The 18725-nt window shown below is 42.0% G+C and overlaps 1 protein-coding gene across 4 annotated transcripts; it reads right to left on the reverse strand.

Annotated features, from left to right (window-relative positions):
- Positions 1-867: 867 nt before the first annotated feature.
- LOC309349826 (UPF0462 protein C4orf33-like) lies at positions 868-18723 on the reverse strand. Of its 4 annotated transcripts, none has more exons than XM_081876156.1 (8): positions 18625-18723; positions 15845-15995; positions 13892-14072; positions 8120-8180; positions 6342-6393; positions 6042-6241; positions 4890-5008; positions 868-3810 (listed from the first exon to the last, which is right to left on the reverse strand). In XM_081876156.1, the coding sequence occupies exons 2-7, from the start codon at positions 15866-15868 to the stop codon at positions 4906-4908; spliced, it is 621 nt and encodes a 206-aa protein (XP_081732282.1). In that variant the 5' UTR covers positions 15869-15995; positions 18625-18723; the 3' UTR covers positions 868-3810; positions 4890-4905. The 4 variants fall into 4 exon arrangements, with proteins under 4 accessions (XP_081732282.1, XP_081732284.1, XP_081732283.1 ...); XM_081876158.1 differs by having other exon boundaries at positions 15845-15991; positions 18625-18722; XM_081876157.1 differs by having other exon boundaries at positions 868-3862; positions 18580-18691.
- Positions 18724-18725: the final 2 nt, after the last annotated feature.

An 18725-nucleotide genomic window follows, 5' to 3' on the forward strand; every position in this document is an offset into this window, starting at 1 on the left:
TTCCTAAAGCCGACTGAAGAGCGTAGGCCCAACATGTTCTGCAGCTAATGCAGCATGAAACTGGAACAAAATGTTCTTTCCCCCCACTCAATTCTCCTAGATTTTGTGCTTAACAAAATGGGTGGGGGGACTGCACTGCCACCCACAAGCACAACTTAATCCCAAATAAAAAAGGACAAAGGACCCAATCATGGGTGTATATAAAAAAGGGCTTAATATTTCAAAGGGCAATAAGGTGGTTTTTATTTTTTAAAGTATAGGATTTTCAGCGGAAAAGGTAAAGCTGGATTAAATGGTGAAAAAATACAGGTTGCCATTTTGATGCCAACAGTATGCGACATAAGCAACTTTGCTTCTTGCATTCAACTACGGAAAGGTCTTGGCCTCACTCTAAATTGACATTATGAGACTTTAATCAAATCTGATTTGATTCTGTCTAGTTTGGATATTAAGAACACTGAATATCCAAGGCAGAGGTTGTGAATGAGTCCTTCTAATTCATGTAAATTGCAATATTCTCACAAAAGGGTAATTCCATAGGGAACAACATAATATTTGTAACCTCTGGTTGCGAATGGGATCCATTCCGGAACCCCCTTCGCATCCTGAAGTGAACGCAACCTGCGCCTTCGGGTCGCGATTTGCCGCTTCCGCGCATGCGCGTGACGTCATTTTGAGCATCTGCGCATGCGGCGAAACCCGGAAGTAACGCGCTCCATTACTTTCAGGTCACTGCAGAGCGTAACCTGAAAACGCTCAACCTGAAGCACATTTAACCCGAGGTATGACTGTATTGGCCAGTATTATTAAACTAATTGTGTGTTAACTTGATTGATGTTCCCTTCAAAAATAAATAAATATGCCAGATTGTTTAAATGATTTCTTTTTACTGTATTTTAAAAGTTGTGACTAACACAACAGTTTTACAACCACAATAATTTATCTAGACCTTAAAACAATTATATTCTTTAAAATTATGAATAAAAAAATCAGTCAGTAAGCAATATACACAGTTACTGTTATTGGCAACTGTTATAAAGTTTTCCAGCATATGACCTGTGACCAACATAACACATAAAATTCAGTGACAAACACATAAAAATAAATGCCTTCAGAGCAAGACACTGTGTGTATGACACTTTACTTTGCATTCACAAATTGCAGGTGTGCACCAAATCCATTTGAGAAGTTGCAATGCCCAAAGGGTATTTGACTTGGCTCAGTCAATACCCTAATGATTTGTTTCTTTTCAACCCATTGTGTTTATTAGTAGAAAGTCACAGTAAGATGCTGGTGAATTTCATGAAGATTTTAGAATTTGCAAACTGCTGGAGCAATTTAAGATTGGAAAAATAAGAAGCTGAAAGAAAAACCGACTTTACATCACTACCTGGTCCACAACATTTCTTTTCCATCTCCATGTCTCAAATTCAACAATAACAAAGTTGTCAATTGACAGCAGTACTTCAGTGACTGTTTCTGCTTTCTTTCAGAATAATCACATTTCCCATATAGACATCACCCCCTGTGTTTCTTCTCATTTTATTAAATGAGAAAGCCAACTTTTCAATACAATGAAGGGTCATTAACCTATTGTCTATTTTCTTGGAGACGTCTTTAACCGAAGATTAGGAAAAGAGAAATTCCAAGTCACCTTGAATGTCATGCTGCTGGTTGCTTGCTCATGTATAAAATGCCATATTGAAAAAAATGCTGGATTATGAAACTTTGGAAAATATATTTAAAATGATACAGAACATGTTAACTACTATACATGTAAAAATGGCAAATGGGTTTGTAGGTTGACATTTTCATGCAATTCCCTAAAACCACTTTTAGATCAAGATTATAACCCAAAAGACCCAGTCTACAGCAGATGTCAAACTGACATATAAAATGGTTCCTTTGTTTATACCCAACTGCACCATACTCTTTCTGCATTGTCCTTCCTTGTTAACTACCATGTGCTTATGTTATTAGCATCACATCATTTATTGATTCTGCAATATTCTGTTAGGCACTGTATGCTTTCAAACACATTCCAAAATCTTATTTTGATCTCTTGTTATGACAGCCTTGTTTGCATAGCTGCCTTTAACAGATTTTAGATTGCAGAAACTCCAGTTCCAATACATATTTGTGAGTTATAACTAGTAACCTCAATCTTAGCCACTGTCCTTTCATGCATTAGGAAAAGCCTATTCTTTCTACCAAGAGTTGATACACCCCTGCAAGGGGCAATACAAGCATGAAGTGTCCTCCGATATGCTGCGGTAGTTGTGCTATTTATTTGTGGCCTTGTCTCAATTTGGGATGGTTAAAACAAGGTTCACTCCTTGTATTTTAATAGTAGCTAGGATAAGTGTGGAGTCATTACTGCCATAGCCTCTTGTCTTCTTTGATAGCATGATAGCCTTTCACTTATTTTAGCAGCATGCACAGATGCAATGACTTGCCTGCTAGCATCTGTACCTTCCACAGCAATGGGGGAGTGGGGTTGTGTTTGTATGCCGTAGTGCAACTGCTACACACTTTACTTTGAGTGCTACCTGTGTAGCAGTTGTTTTCCTGGAGCCTGATTCAGCTCATCAACCAGACATCAAACAATATTCAGCTAATTTTACTCAGAATACACCCAGTGAAATGAATGAAAATGTTTGTTAGGTCCTATTAATTTCTATTTCTTCTGAGTAAAACTTAGTTTAATACCATCCAGAACATACTTTCAAAAGACACACATAAAACAGGAACAGATCTGTGTTGATCAAGGTGGGCGCAACATTTTAGCCAGCATCATATACAGAGATACATACATATCACGCCCAGATTTTTTTCTGTATTTAATCAAATATCTTCTGTAATAACTTGCAGTTCAGATTATATTACATTGCCTTGGATGAAAAAACAATTATTTTCTTCCATCGAAAGGGAGCATCTAGCTACTTTCATTTTAATTTTATGTATAATGGGAAAAGATGATAAAAAGCACCTGGATCAATGTTGTTCCATTCATTATTCCTTTATACTTAAGTCATAATCAGTTTGGTGTGAGAAATGAAAACCTGCTTGATATACGCAGTGAACAGGTACACCATTTACTTTTATCCCACGTTAATCAATAATTAAAGATTAAATACATTGAGACAATACCCATTTCTGGTTAAATAGAACATATTTTTAATGGAATTACAACGTTTGTCTGCTCATGCCAAGTGGATAGTTCCACAGATTTTCCATGAAGGCAAGTTGTCAGCACCCCAAAAAGTGTCCATTTATCACAGGGGCATTGAAAAAAATGCAGGTGGCAAACAGAGCAACAAAATAATTTTGCAGCTATCTCAATGGAGGTCACTGTAAATAAAATAAGCACACGCTTGTGTTGGGAAAAGTGAAATGTTTAAAGTCCAATTATGATCTAGCAGGTATAGCAGAGTGCGATTGGCTTAGTTTCTCAATTCATTCTTGCAAGCAGCATCAATCATGGATTTTGTTTGAAAACAGCTTGATTACATCGCCACTTCTTATCCATTAGGATACACATGTGTGGCTTCAGGGGGGAAAGTTCCCATTTTCTTTACTGCAGAAGTAATGTCAGCTATCAGACAGCATCTATAATTGACTTAGGAAGAAATTCGCAAGAAGGGAGGAGAGGACAAAATGCATTCAGATTGGAATTAGAAGGATTCTTCTCATCTCATCTCTTTTCTTTTCTTGGTATCCTTCCATCTTTTGCATTCCAGTCAGGTAATCTTTGAAGCGGTTGGGTACTTAAGACCCCCAGAACATGAAATACTTTACTACAGAGACAATCTGTGAGGGAATGTGAGAAACAGAACCAATAAAAGAGCAATACTCAAGTGACCTGTAAAGAAAGTAGATCAATATGGGGATTTGAATAAGATTAGATGCCTGACAGCTGAAGATCACAAAGCTGATAACATGACTAAATGAGGAAGTAAAGACACAGTCAATTACTCCTTTGCAACAACTTGTGGGAAGGGTTGAGGCTGGACTAGACACATAAGGTGCAAGGGCATTGCACCTTATGTGTCTCTCAGTATCCAGAACAAATTGCACCTGGACTCTCAGTATCCAGACCAAATTCTGGCCCAACATTAATAGTTAGTAAACAGTCTCCAATATCATCCACAGGACTCATAATAATATTGGTATATAATGCCTTAATGGCTGGGGACCAGTTTCCTTAAGGGGTCCCCTTACCCAATATGTGCCAACTTGATCACTTCAATCTGCAAAACTCACATTTCTGTAAGTGCCACACAATGTCTACATTGCATTCATCAGGAGTCACGTCTTTTTTGAAACTCCCTGACTATTGACATTATTGATGTCTGCTGAAAATGTTTCTGTTTCAGCAGATCTATTTAGATACATGATGTGTTACATGTTTTGTCGTGTTTCAGTGTTTCTAGATTATTTTAACAGTTTCTACATGTTTTAGAAGTGTTTCAAATATGTTTTATTTTACTGTTAATTGTATTTTTATTACAGAGCAGGAGAAAACAAGCATGGTCTCTCTTCCATGTGACAGCCCTTAAGATATTTGAAGATGGCTATCGTATCTCCTCTCAGTCTCCTCTTTTACAGGCTAAAAGCTCCTTATTGATAACTAAATAAAAGTATATGATCAGGATGCAAATGAGCAACAGTGAAAGGCCCAGTTGAGAGGAAACAAAACCTTTTCTCCAAGCCAGACATTGGAGACAGATATTTTCATACATGCAGATATATAATGCAACTATGGCAGCAGACTTCAGCAAACTGAAGTCAACACGCTTTGATTTGATCCACTGAATGCGTGTAAGTGCTACAATTAGGCAGTGGTCATCAGTGTCTAACCACCTACTTTAAGCTATCTGGTAGCCTACCTTTTGTCTTTTTTATTTAGTTGCATTTAAATGATGCCCACAAGTCTGATTCTGGTTGCTTCCAATCTTCTCTCATTAACAGTTTCAGGTTCAGGCATTTAAAATATTCCAGGCGATGGCTGCAAAAGAAAGGAGCAAAAGAGTCAGATGGGTTGGAAACATTTACACTTACCCCTTTCCACATCTGCTAAATTGGTATGAAGAAAAGTTATTGTATTACAAAACTACAGTACAGTAACTATGTATTAAAGAACTAGTGTAAGTGTGTTGTTCTTCACCACCCCAAGAAATTACACTGTAGTATATATATATGTGTGTGTGTGTGTCACATTCATATTGTGAAACTGATTGATATAATTAGTCTGTGCCTTGTTGCCTTCTAAGTTTTCATGCAAGGAAAAGTAGGAAAGTAAGGTGTGCAGATAACACTCTGTCAAATAAAGAATAAAAAGTAGCCACCAAGATAAATAGATGGGTGGTAGATAGGATTGGAGGTTTTGTGGTGCAACCACCCAGAGAGCACATGACACTGTATGCAAGGTTATGTTTCAAGTGGACTTCTCACAAAGTCTCAGTTCAGGCAGAAAGCATTTTTCTATCAGCATATCAGAAGCGCACGTTTTGCAGATTGAAATGCTGTAACGCAGACATACTACCAGATATTTCCTTTCAGCAAGTACTAATGAATATGGAGCACAGCAAGCTACCCCAGACCCAAGAAACCATTCAAAAGAACACAGGGGGAAGAAGAGCAAGCATTGTTATAATATTTTACACCATCATTCATATATTCACATTTCCCAATGCACTTCTTGATCCAATGAAAGTATACAGGTATTACATTATATCCCAAAGGATAAGCTTAGCAAAGCAGTGTAAGTGAGAGAGAATGATCTTTAAAGGTTATTTTGTTTGAAATATTAATGTGTTAACATTTTCAATAGTAAGATTGCTACAAGCCAAATAAAAAGCATCCTTGACCAGCCTGACCAGCAGAAGCAACATCATTGCATTTAAGTTCTTGTCTAGATTCTGCAGTTTAGGTCCTAATATAACTTGCCCTCCTAACTTGAAGGATAATAAAATATTCTCCCACTCACACCAGTCTCTTAGAATGCCCCCTTCAAAAGAAAGCACCACAGATGTACTTACAAATCAGGTTTCTGTTTTGCCACAATGTCATGTTGAGGTACAGGATAGAGGGCTTCATATGTTCTGTTAACTCCTGACCCATGAATTGCAAATGCATTAAATTTGTCAGTAGCTGGTGGAAAATAACTCCAAGGAAGATGAGCTTTTCCATTCCATTTGGCACACGTTCTCGACACTTCAAACATTAAAGGAAGTTCTTGCTGTGTTAAAAAAAGATATGCAGATTTATCCCAGTCCTGTGAGTGTTGAAGTAATTGTGCGTTTGGGGAAGGTGGTGGTGGAGTCCTATGGTTCACTTACTTTGCACACTTTCCGTCTCCCAGAAAGCAGCAACACCAGATACTGTCCATGCCTGCAAAAACATAATATAGTCATACCAGAAATACATCCATTAGCAAGTCTCTAAACCAGAGGCAGCTTATAGTTCTCAGATGAAAATTGTGTAACCCGATAAAATGCAAATAACTCCTAAGCAACTTGCTATGTAAGTCAACATGAAGCCATTAAATTGCACAACTATATTTGCTTTATTCTGGACTACGTTTACAAATAAGGTAAAGGTAAGGTAAAGGACCCCTGGATGGTTAAGTCCACTCAAAGGCGACAATGGGAAGTGGTGCTCATCTCGTTTTCAGGCCAAGGGATCCAGCGTTTGTCCACAGATAGCTTTCCGAGTCATGTGGCCAGCATGACTAAACCACTTCTGGCGCAATGGAACACTGTGATGGAAGCTTACCTTCCCACCACAGTGGTACCTATTTATCTACTTGCACTGGTATACTTTTGAACTGTGAGATTGGCAGAAACTGGGACAGAGCAACAGGAGCTCACCCAGTCACGCGAATTCAAACCTAGGGGCGTGGGTGGTGCTGTGGTCTAAACAACTGAGCTTCTTGGGCTTAGCGATCAGAAGGTCAGCAGGTCAAATCCATGTGACAGTGGTGAGATCCCATTGCTCTCTCCCAGCTCTTGCCAACCTAGCAGTTCAAAAGCACACCGATGCAAATAGATAAATAGGTGCCACTGGAGTGTCATGGTCTCCATTGTGCCAGAAACGGTTTAGTCATGCTGGCCACATGACCTGGAAAGCTGCTTGTGGACAAACACTGGCTCCCTTGGCCTGAAGCAAGATGAGCAATACACCTCATAGTCGTCTTTGACTGGACTTAACCGTTCAGGGGTCCTTTACCTTTATCTTTCTTTACAAAAAAGACATTTGCTGAAGTAAGTCTTTACCAACCCACAGCCACATACACACACATCTTTATGGGCTGCTTTTAAATTCACTCATAATTGTCCATCATTTTTACTGGTCCTCCACCCTAGCTACAGCACCACTAAAATCCCCAATTTTATATATTTTTCAGAGCTTGCCTCCCTGAATAGACTCAACAATAAAAACATACACTGCCTTTATCCTATCTTGGATTCTTTATCCTATCTTGGATTCTTCTCACTCCGATTCTGTAACAATACAGAAATTCATTCATTGGTTAATGTTATAATACTGCAGGTGCAAATTAAAGATTCCTACAGAGCTTTACATGTAGAGTATTGGCAACCGCATAGGAAAACATACAGGTGCTTTTGCTCTTAAGGACTCTGTCCCTATGCACCACCTTACCATCTCACTGTATAATAATATTAATATTAGTAATTAATTTATTAATAGTAATATTAATATCCCACCCATCTGGCTGGGTTTCCCCAGCCACTCTGGGTGGCTTACAACATATATGATATTGCACTGCACGTCAATATACATTAACTTTACAGCTCTGTTCCTTAGCTTACTGCTAAAATATACAGACTGAGAGAAACCATAATATTTTTTTCTAGCCACATTGTAGAATCAGCAGCTACCTTCTAAAGCCACAGAACAATTCCAAGCAGAAAGACACTTCTGATACGGCTTAAGGTCTGAATGGGATTCCCTGGTGGCAAATCCTGTTCTTCACCTGCAGAAAGCTGAAAGCACTCTTGGAATTCTAGCAATCTCCCAAATACAAACGTACACATCAAGGATTCAAGCAACATAATTGCATAAGAAATTAAAGGATTTTGAAATGTTTACTTACGGACAAAACTCCACTTCTAAGTACTGCTCAGTTTGGTGATTCAAGAAGAACGCTTCTACAACTGAAAACCAACAAAACATTGCTGCTTCATTTTAAATCATTTTTATATTTACAGTGCAAACCTACACACAGTTACACGAACTCAATCCCATTTGCTCAATATAACTTATTCCCTACTGCATTTAGGATTGCAGACTTAGGCTACAATCCTATATCCATTTACCTGGGAGTACAGCCCAGTTGAACTCAGTGGGACTTAACTGAGTGGATACACATAGGGGAATGCTGCAAAATCTCATTTCTGCTCTAATTTTTTCGGCAGCCCACTAACTGTATATATTTTTCATAATGTGCTTTGAAAACACTTTTCAAATAGCTTATAATTACCATAATCTAGAATAGTATTGCTTTTAAAACTACTACAAAAAAGTGTTTTACAAATTCTGTGTGTGTATATACATAGGGGGAAGAAACAAAAGATTGATTCTTCCATCTTGATAAGGATGGAAACAGCTGTGGAAAATAACAGTTTTTCTACTTGATATTAGCTGTCAATCAGGTAAGTGATGCTTAGGGACTTTTACGGGATGCCTGTGTAGGTAAAATTGAACAGAACTGAGCAATCACTCATTGCACTGGCCCTAAGGAAAAGCCTTAAGTGCAAGAAACTGATGCAATATACTAAAGCAATGGAATGAATGTGAAACAATTGAGAGAGCAGGGAAAGAATTTCATTCATATGTATGAAAAAGCTACTCAGGAATCCTGCTGCTACTTTCCAATGCAGTACTGATCAACGGAAACAGCTGCAAGAAATAAGAATAAAATACAAATGGCTCCCAGAAAAAGATTTCTCCTCCACCTAGGGAAGTATAAATTATGAATTCTTCATACCTTCAAGAGCAGAAAAGAAAAAGAATGGGGGAAATTGTTCCAACTGATGCTCATACAGCACATTAAAGTTTTTTTAAATACAAAATTGGCGTTATTCTAGCAGGTAGCAGCATACTCAACTATTACTCTAGATTCTCCTCTAGAATGCTATGTGAACATAGCCAATTAGTGAATATTTTAAACACTATACACATTTATTGTACTGCCAATTTGAATGCATTATGCTGTGAATGTTATTTTGGCAACAATGCTGTAATGCTAAAATTCAGAAACCTACGGAGCTTGAATGCAAGATAAAGCAATATAAGCTTGATGGCATAAGAAAAAAGTTTAAAATGTGAAGATCACATAGCCAAGGAAACTTGCCAGATGACTTCACACTGATATATCATCCTGTTTAAGAAAAATAGAATCAAAGTAGTGTTGGTAACACTGAAACTCCAACCAGTGGCGTAGCGTGGGTTGTCAGCACCCGGGGCAAGGCAAGTGATTTGCGCCCCCTAACCCGTGGATTTGCGCCCCCTAACCCGTGGATTTGCGCCCCCTAACCCTAACCCCCAGATGTTGCGCCCCCCCTGCACCCCCCACGCTACGCCACTGCGGAGTCGTCCGCCATCCTGAGCCAGCGGACCGACCGATCGCTCGCCCGCCCGGAGCCGCTGCGGCCGGAGAGCTGCGCCCGATCGCTCTGCGCCCTCTGCCCGCCGCTGGCTCTAGGCCAAACCCCGGGCCCGACTCGGGAAGCAAATACCGCGCATGAGAGGAAAAGATGCGCAAACCCCCGGCGCAGGCGCCCCGCTTGTTGACACGGGAGGGGAGGGGGGGAGAGGAAACGCTGCTGGTGCCGCTGCTCCTCGGCAGCGGCTCCTCCTCTTAGCCCGCCCTGCTTACATTTGCGCCAATCCCCACCCACTAAAGCCTTCGCGCCTCCCAATGGGAAGCCTTGCCGGGCGGCGGCCTCTGCTGCCTGAGAGTTCTAAAGCCACGCCCACTTTCCCAGAGACTGGCTGTTCTGAGGGATCCAGGGCAGGGCCGGCGTGCGCGCGCGCTTCTTGCTGCCCGGGCGCTTGCTCTAATCCCGCCTTCCCTGGGAGGGAGGGACGGCGGTGGCCGCGAGCGTCTGGGGTGGGGCGCGCGCTGGCTCTCCCTGGCGGCCCCCGCGCCTGGCGTTCTATCAGCGCGCCCGCCCGCCTCCTCTCTCTTTCCCCACCCATCCTCCACGTGCTGCGCTCTAACCCGGAGTTAGAAGGGAATTAGAACACGCCCCCCGTGTGGGGTGGGTTTTTTTTTTGCTGCTTCTTCTTTTTTTAGGGCTTTAAAGTTATGCTTAATATCTGCAACACATTGAGTGCTCGTCCAGAAAAGTTGAGACTCACCCTCCAGTGCTATGCTCATGAGGCGCTTTCCTTCTCGTTGCTTAGGACTTCGTAGCAGCGGGGGAACCGCCAAAAAAGCCCCTTCGGGCGCGCGGGAGGAGCGAGCCGCCCGCTTTCCCGCCCTCGCCGGCCTCCTGGGGCGCACGCAGCGCTCGCGCCCTCCGCAGCCCGCCCAAACGCGCGCCAATGCCGGGCGAGCGACGCGCCCCCTCCGGGAAGCGCGATGTAGGCGCCGCTCCTGCACCCGACGGCCTTTTCTGCAGGGCTTCTAGCTGCAAGCGAGTGTGCGCGCAGAAGGCGGCGCCTGGGCTGGGGAGCGCGCAGCCTCGTCCTTTCCATCGCAGCCAGCACTGTGAGAGAGAGAGTGAGCCACCAGGACCAGGTAGGGGCAGAGAGCTCCGAGTGCGCCCCCAAAAATGTTGCGCCCGGTGCGGCTGGCACCCCTTGCACCCCCCACGCTACGCCACTGACTCCAACTATCGAGTAGCCATCTCCATAGTGATGGAAATCAGGGAAGACACAGTGAAAGCCCAGCTGAGATGGGGAGAGATTATGCTACTTAGACTTGGAGAAACATAGTGGCTATGTCAAACAAGACCACAAAATTTGTTGGTCCATCAAAAATGTTTTAAGAACATAAGAAGAGCCTACTGGATCAGGCCAATTGCCCATCTAGCCCAGTATCCTGTTCCCATAGATGCCTATGTAAAATTGAAAGCAGGATCTGAGCTCAACAGTGGAGGTAGTTTTTAGTCGTCTTATCCAGATATCCCTGCGTCAGTAGTATGTGGCCTATAAAATGAGAGAACCAAGTTTTATAAGGCTTTTATGACTGATGATATTCAGTACTTTGGATGTCACCCAAGCTAAATCGCACTCAGAGTAGATACACTGCAATTAATGGTTCTACACTGAGCATGTCTTACAGTGAACATCACTCTTACTTTAAACAGGCTACAAAGTGGGTGGCTATTTGAAAATCTGTATTATGGTATTAGTTTGAAGCAGTTGATTTATCATCAGATCCCTTAGAAAGTAAGAAAACCAGTGAGTTTAAGTGGCAATTGTACTGAAGGGTTGGAATTTGTATTATAAGATAAAAGTTCTTTGGACTACTCATTTAGTGAAAATTAATTTATCCAGCATAAAAGATGAGAAATTCTAATGCTAGACCTCCATACTCCACTCTAAAAGATGTACATAAGAGTCTTTATCACACAGGAAAGTTAAGCCTACCATGTGGATCTTTTAAAAACCTTGAAGCTAATGCACCGAGATTAGGGTTGCCATGTTTCAAAAAGTAAAAATCAGGACACCCTGAAAGTTGTTGAGATATTTTTTTTACAAAAACTGTGATTTTCCGATTGACTAGATCCAGGACAAAGCACCACCTTTGGAAATCCTTCTGCCCCAGGTATCAATTCCGCATTTGAAATCCAAGTAATGTCCAGGAAAATCTGGACATATGGCAGTCCTAACCAATATACAGTTACCAAACTTTATTGATGGGACAAATATATGGATTTTCATTCATTTTGTACTTGACTATAGTATTTGGGAATACCATATGGGAAGATCATTCAGAGGCAGTCCTTAATCACTGTCATGTATAGTAACGGATTACAGTGGTACCTCGGGTTAAGAACTTAATTCGTTCTGGAGGTTCATTCTTAACCTGAAACTGTTCTTAACCTGAAGCACCACTTTAGCTAATGGGGCCTCCTGCTGCCGCCGCTGCTCAATTTCTGTTCTCACCCTTAAGCAAAGTTCTTAACCTTAGGTACTATTTCTGGGTTAGTGGAGTCTGTAACCTGAAGCGTCTGTAACCCGAGGTACCACTGTACTACCATTTTGTCCACTGTAACACTCTGTATATGGAATAAGCAGCTTGTGCTATAAATAGCCTATTGCTAGCATTTACACACTTGCTAATGAGCATATGTTGTAGCATATCCCCATAACTATTTGCAAAACTACTTTCCCCTTTGAGGCAGGGGGCTGTCCTTTTGTACTGTTTGCACCATATAAACTGATGATAATAATAATAATAATAATAATAATAATAATAATAATAATAGTGCCCCTGTAGGTTTCATAGCATTGTATTTCTTTAGGTTTTCACAAGCTGTGTGACAATTTCTACAAAGAACCTGGCATTAATAACATTAGTTTTGATTCAGATCTGGATAATTAGATGATTGTTTACCATAAAATTCCAAGACAAGCATCATAATATATTTCTTTACCTAGGAGGCAGAATTGCGGAGAGCATGCTCAAAAAAAGAACACAGATTTCATGAAAATTGCCTGCCTTTTGAAATAACCTAAAATAGATTACTCGATATATAAATGGTAATTGATGTTTACAACACAGTTATATTTATTCAGGTTGCATAACCCCTAATAATTTGCAATAAGTAGCCTTCCCATTAAAAATTAAATGACCCTTCTGCCCTACTATATTACATTATATCCCAGCTAGAAGAGCACAGAGCTGTGGGTGGAAGGGGAGCCTCTCCTCATCCTTTGGACCCCTGGGAAAGCTGCTGCACCTGGAACTGGTTGTGGAAAGTGCAGCTGAATGGGACACAGCTGTGGGCGGTCTGAGGCAGTGCCTTGGGTCTACGCATAAAGAGCAAGTCTAGAGCGAGAGACTAGGCTGATGTTTGCTGTTTCAAGTATCTTTTTGTTGTGAAACCTTTGTGGGTGAGCTCAGAGTTTGCTGGACTCCGGGTGAGAAACCCAGAGGATGATAGGGTGTGACCAAAGGAAAATGAATATATTTTATTTTACTTTATTTATTTATATACACAAAAACAGCCCTACTTATTAATGCAGCGCTTATATGTAAGTGTGTATTTTTGTAATATTATGTTTAAGTTGTTTGCTGTTGCTTCAGTTTTTTGTACCCTAATCTCTAATAATATATATTTAATATATTAAGCAGTATAGAAATTAGATATTAAATAATCAATACTGGAAAGAAAACTGAATGCTTAGGGCACTTGGAACTCCTAACTAGGCTTCATGCATTTCTCTGTTTTGAATCAGCTTCTCTGATAGTCACAGGATTCTGAATAATACTAATGGAAAGCTCATTCTCTCAATGTAGATCTTTGTATAACCAAAACAGCACCATCTAACCACATCAGCAGGCTCAGGGTAACCCAAAGCTTTACAGAAGTAGAGGATGGGAAAAGGAAGGGTGGTGGGAGGGGAATAGGGGACCTACACCCCCTCACAGCATAATTAGTGCTGAGCATATTCAGTGGGCACAAAATGATGAATCTGTTGGGGGTGAAAAATGGAAAGCTGAGGTGGAATGGAATACTCTGAAAAATGGCAGAGTTGTCAGTCTGCAAGCTTGAACAAGAGCATAACCTGTTGTTGCATTTCTTTAAACAAAGTTCAGCATTTCTCTTTACAGGAATGCCAGCCTGTACTCAAGACATGCTGCCAGAATATACATGATAGAACCTTGCAAAAAGATTGATTCACTTACCCTCATAGTCCCACAGTCCATTGAATGGTTTTCCAGGTTCACCAGGAGGAGCTGGAGGATCATTAAAAAATGGAGCACACACTTCTATCATCATTCCAGCATCTTCACCTGTCAACTTGATTGTTACTGGATCATGACTCACTGGTAAGCTGTTCCATGTATCTTCAATTTTAAACTCCATCTAAATATTATATTGTAAACTTAAAATGATTATTTTTGCTTAATACTAAGAAGTTTGCCACTAATTTTTTTTTTTGTTTCGTTAAAAAACCAACCAACCTGCAGTGTCACTATATTCCTGCTTCATTCAACCCTCTGCTGTTGTTTAAACTCACAGCTTTCATTTACAGTCATACCTCATGTTACGGACGCTTCAGGTTACGTCTTACAGGTTGCGTCCTGTGGTGATCCAGAAGTACTGGAAAGAGTTACTTCCTGGTTTCGCTAATCGCACATGCGCAGAAGCGTTAAATTGCGCCATGCACCTGTGCAGATACGGCGCTTCAGGTTGCACTCTTTTCAGGTTGTGAACGGGCCTCCGGAACGGATCCTGTTCTCAACCAGAGGTACCACTGTATGTCCTTCCACCCCGCTCTACTCAAACTTCTGCCACTGTAGGAGTGAAAAGGGGAAACACTGAAATGGGCAGAAATGCTTTTCTGAGCTTCTCAGCTGCCTCACGTGAGGAGCCTTCAAACATTTCATAGTACTTTCTCACAATGTATTTTACTCCTGGGAGATAATGGTGTGTGTATGGAAAGGAAGATGCACAATAGGAGAGAGGGTAAGGTGTGGAAATAAGGGTGATCTGTGTGCAGTGGCGAAGCTAGCTGCTCCAGCACCCAGAGAAGCAGGGTGGGGTGATCTGCCCACGGGGCAATCGGTGAGGCAGCACAATCCTGGAGGAGGACCAATCGTGGCGCGATCCTCTGGGGGGGGCGATCACGGCACAGTGACGTGATCCTCCCAGCGGGGGGCCGATCGCTGCGTGGCAGCGCGATCCGCCCAGGGGGTGTTATCTCTCCCCCCTGGGATGACACCCGGGGTGGACTGCCCCCACCACACACCCCTTCCTACGCCCTTGTCTGTGTGCAAGGAGAGTTGAGAAAACTACGGACAAGGGGTATGGAAAAAAGAGAACAAAGGTGCAAAGTGGGTTGCAAAATAAGATGGAGTAGGTGGCATGGGAATGGGGTTGAAGATGAAAAGCAGGGGTGCAAAAGAGTCTGGATAATAGGCCGGGTTGGTAGCTTCATAACTGGGCAAAGGGCAGAAAGGGTGCTTAGTAGTGTGGTAGGAGGTTACAGGAGGCTATAATGGGGGCGGACAAAAGTAAGTGAGGAGGCATGGACATGGGAGCAAAGGTGAAAACAGGGATGCAAAGTGTGGTTGCACAATAGAGTAGATGAGAGAAGTAGCTTCTGGAATAGGGTTGGGAAGGTGAAAAGTGAGCTTAGTAGCAGTGGGAAGGGGAAGCTCTAGGGCAGTGGTTCCCAATGTGGAGCACATGCCCCACAAGGGGGCAATTTGATTTTTAAGGGGGGCAATCAAGAATGAGTTATTAACCCTGAATGGCCTTTTAGGCTTCCTCCATGTGAACAGGAGTTCACTTTTTAAATAATTATATATCACAGGGGGGGTGGCATCAGGATTTTAGAGATGCTTAGGTGGGGCATGGCCCAAAAAAGGTTGGAAACCACTGCTCTAGGGGGTTAATGTGGGGAAAATAGTAGGGGGGTGTGTGAATGGAGCAGACAGGGGCACAACTGCTAGTAACTTTAATAGCATTCTATAATCTCCCAACTCCTACACATTATTGCAAGCGACACAACATTATTGCAACGGAGAGATGCAAGTCAACCAATTGCATGTGTTACTGGAAGTTCCATTAAGATCTTGGTATAGAGTTATTACATACGCAGGATAATTAAATGACTTGCTGCAACACCATACCTTTTTCAGTACCTGACTGTTCATGCCTATTTTCACCACAGGGTGTCCACAGTGATCTCAACTTTAACTTGTATAAATATGCAAATCCACTGTCAACCTCCAAATAAAGTTGTATTTCCACAGCAGTACTGGTGCTGAACAAATGGCCTGCCTACGGATAAAGTAGAACATGTTAAAGTTGAAATACAACTATATATCCTCTGCAAACTTATGATAAAAATAAAATTTCCTTGTAATTAGTCTTGGAAATCTACTCATGCAATATCTTCTAAGAACTTAAGAGTGAGCTGAATCAGACCAGTGGCCAATTTATTCCAGCATTCTGGCCAGTCAGATGCTTTGGGGAAGCAACTTTGCAAGCAAGTCCCGAGGGCAACAGCAGGTTCCTCTTCTGTTGTTTCCAGCAACATGTATTCAGAAGCATACTGCCTCCAACAATGGAAGAACAACACATCCATCAGGGAAAGTAGTCACTGATAGCCTTGTGCTCTAAGAATTTGTTGAATCTTCTTTAAAAGCCTTCCAAGTTGGTGGCCATCACTGCCTCTCATGGAAACAAATTTCATAGTTTTGTCTGTCCTGAAAATTCCTATGTTCAGCTTCAATGGATGTCCCTAAGTGCTAGTGTTGTGAAAGAGAGAAAAACTTGGCTCTCTCTGCTTTCTCTAGACCATGCATAATTTTATACAATACTGTTACGGAACCTACTATTTTCTTTGAACTAAAAAGCCCCAAATGCTGTAATATTTCCTTCTACATGGCTGCCTCCAACTGGTACATAACATAGCAGTCTCCCTTGATTGGCATTCTGTGGTCCATCAGCTTATCCTTGTGCTCTACAACTTGCACTTGCTGCCTGTAGCCTTCCAGGTACCATCACCCTGAGCAGTTACCTGTACACCAAGTCCACACAATGAGGATATATGTGAAAGAGTTTTCCCAACATTGTGGCACTCCCCTCTCAAACTATCTTCCAAACCCAGGACACATCAAGTAGAAACATTGTTAGCCCTTCCTATTAGGCTACTTTGGTTAAAACTGAAGTTGGAGTATGCATTAAAAAAGCATTTTTTAATGTTGGAACCCTACACAAAACAAGGTATTGTAAATAATGTGCAGTTCATACTTCAGCATCAATCCACCCACAAAGCAATCAAAAGACAATAGCTTAGACACTCAAATGTGTGACTAATATAAAAGTCAAAACTTTTTTCTCAATACTGTATGAGAAAAGAGTTTAAAGGAGTTAAGCTGAGTGGCAAGTTGAGTTGAGCATATCAAGAAAAGAGGGTGCAATTCCTACGTCAATTTATCCAGGAACCAGTTCAATTTATCCAGGAACCAGTTCCCCCACCTTGTCTAAATTATACATCTTCCTGTCCATACCTGCAGAAATATTGCTCTATTTAACTCTTTCCCTCCTTAACTAATTGCCTGTGGTAAAAATAAACTTTGAATGCAGGACTGGGAAAATGTGAGCTAATTACAAATTGACTGAAGGATAGCTCCAGCATTAAAATTCGAGAGTCAATGGTAGGGAATTTGGTCTCCAGTTTTTCCAAAAAGGGTGTGAGTTGGTTCCAATATCCTGTCAATGTCTGCTTATTGGGGCAAGGCTAATTATATGCTAATTATGATTATGATTAGAACTAAGTTTGAACAGCTCAGGAGGAATGCCTGGGCAATGTTATTACATGGCTGGAAGGAAATAATTTTGAGATTAGACTGCTGGGCACAAAGAAAATTAGTCCCGCTTTATATCGACCCATGATGTTGGATTTGTGGGCTAGGAGGGAATACGAGTTGTATCCCAATTGAGGGATAGCTCAGTCAGTAGAGCATGAGACTCTCAAACTCGGGGTTCAAGCCCCACGTTGGGTAAAAGATTCCTGCATCGCAGGGGGTTGGACTAGATGACCCATGGGATCTTATCCAACACCACAATTTTACAATTCTATGCTGCTGTAGCGTTTGCATGTCCACAAAGGACATCAGGTTTCCAGAACTTGGGGAGGAACTTGGGAACTACTAGCAGTGGAGAAGGGGCAACACAAAGTGTTAACACATCCCATTAATCACTATCCAGTATTGTGGGTAGGTCACACTGCGATAAGAGTTCAATAGAGAGTGCTTATGTGTGGGTGGGAAAAAATCAGATCTGCCTGACTATGTGCATTAACACTTTGGAATATACACTCTCTAACACAATATTGTGTGTGTAAGTGCAAGAATCGCTCTTTCCGCACGATGCCGACATACTGTACTGATGAAGAGGACAGTGAGACACATCCCGAGCATCCTGCAGAGAGCATCCTCTCTGCAGAATAGATATCTATTGCAATGACTGTTCTGGGCAGTCGATGCGGGCTCTTCGATTTAAACCAGGTCCTTCTCCCCTCTCCCCAGCCCCGTTCGGTTGCCAACGTTTTCCGCTGGGGAGGACCCTCTGCCTCTGGAAACCGCGCGAGACGAAAAAGTTTCAGGTGCCACCATTTCAGCTCACCGCGCCACCCTTTTAAAAACACCGAGGAGCGTTGGGGAGGCAAGTTGCTTCGAAACCAGGAAGAGGGAAGGAAATCCAGCCCTGCGACGGGGCTTAGGGTGGCTGCCAGCCAAGTCCCCCATGCTACTTTGCTCAGAAGGAGGCCCCGTTGGATTTAATGGGGCTCCCTCCCAGCTAGGAGGTAACAGGTCTACTCGGAAGTAATTGGTCCATGGGAGATGGAGATACTTACTTCCGCGTAAGCGCGCATACAAACACACAGCGGTTGCCCACTCACCGCTCAGTTTTGTTCCTCAGCCGCCTTCCTCGCACAGCCTGAAGGAAGAGGCGGGCATGTGATGTTTCTTTTTTCTTTCCCCTTTTAAACCAATGGGAAAA

This window comes from Podarcis erhardii, assembly GCF_964252035.2.
Source record: "Podarcis erhardii genome assembly, chromosome: 9".
NCBI classification, from domain to species: domain Eukaryota; kingdom Metazoa; phylum Chordata; class Lepidosauria; order Squamata; family Lacertidae; genus Podarcis; species Podarcis erhardii.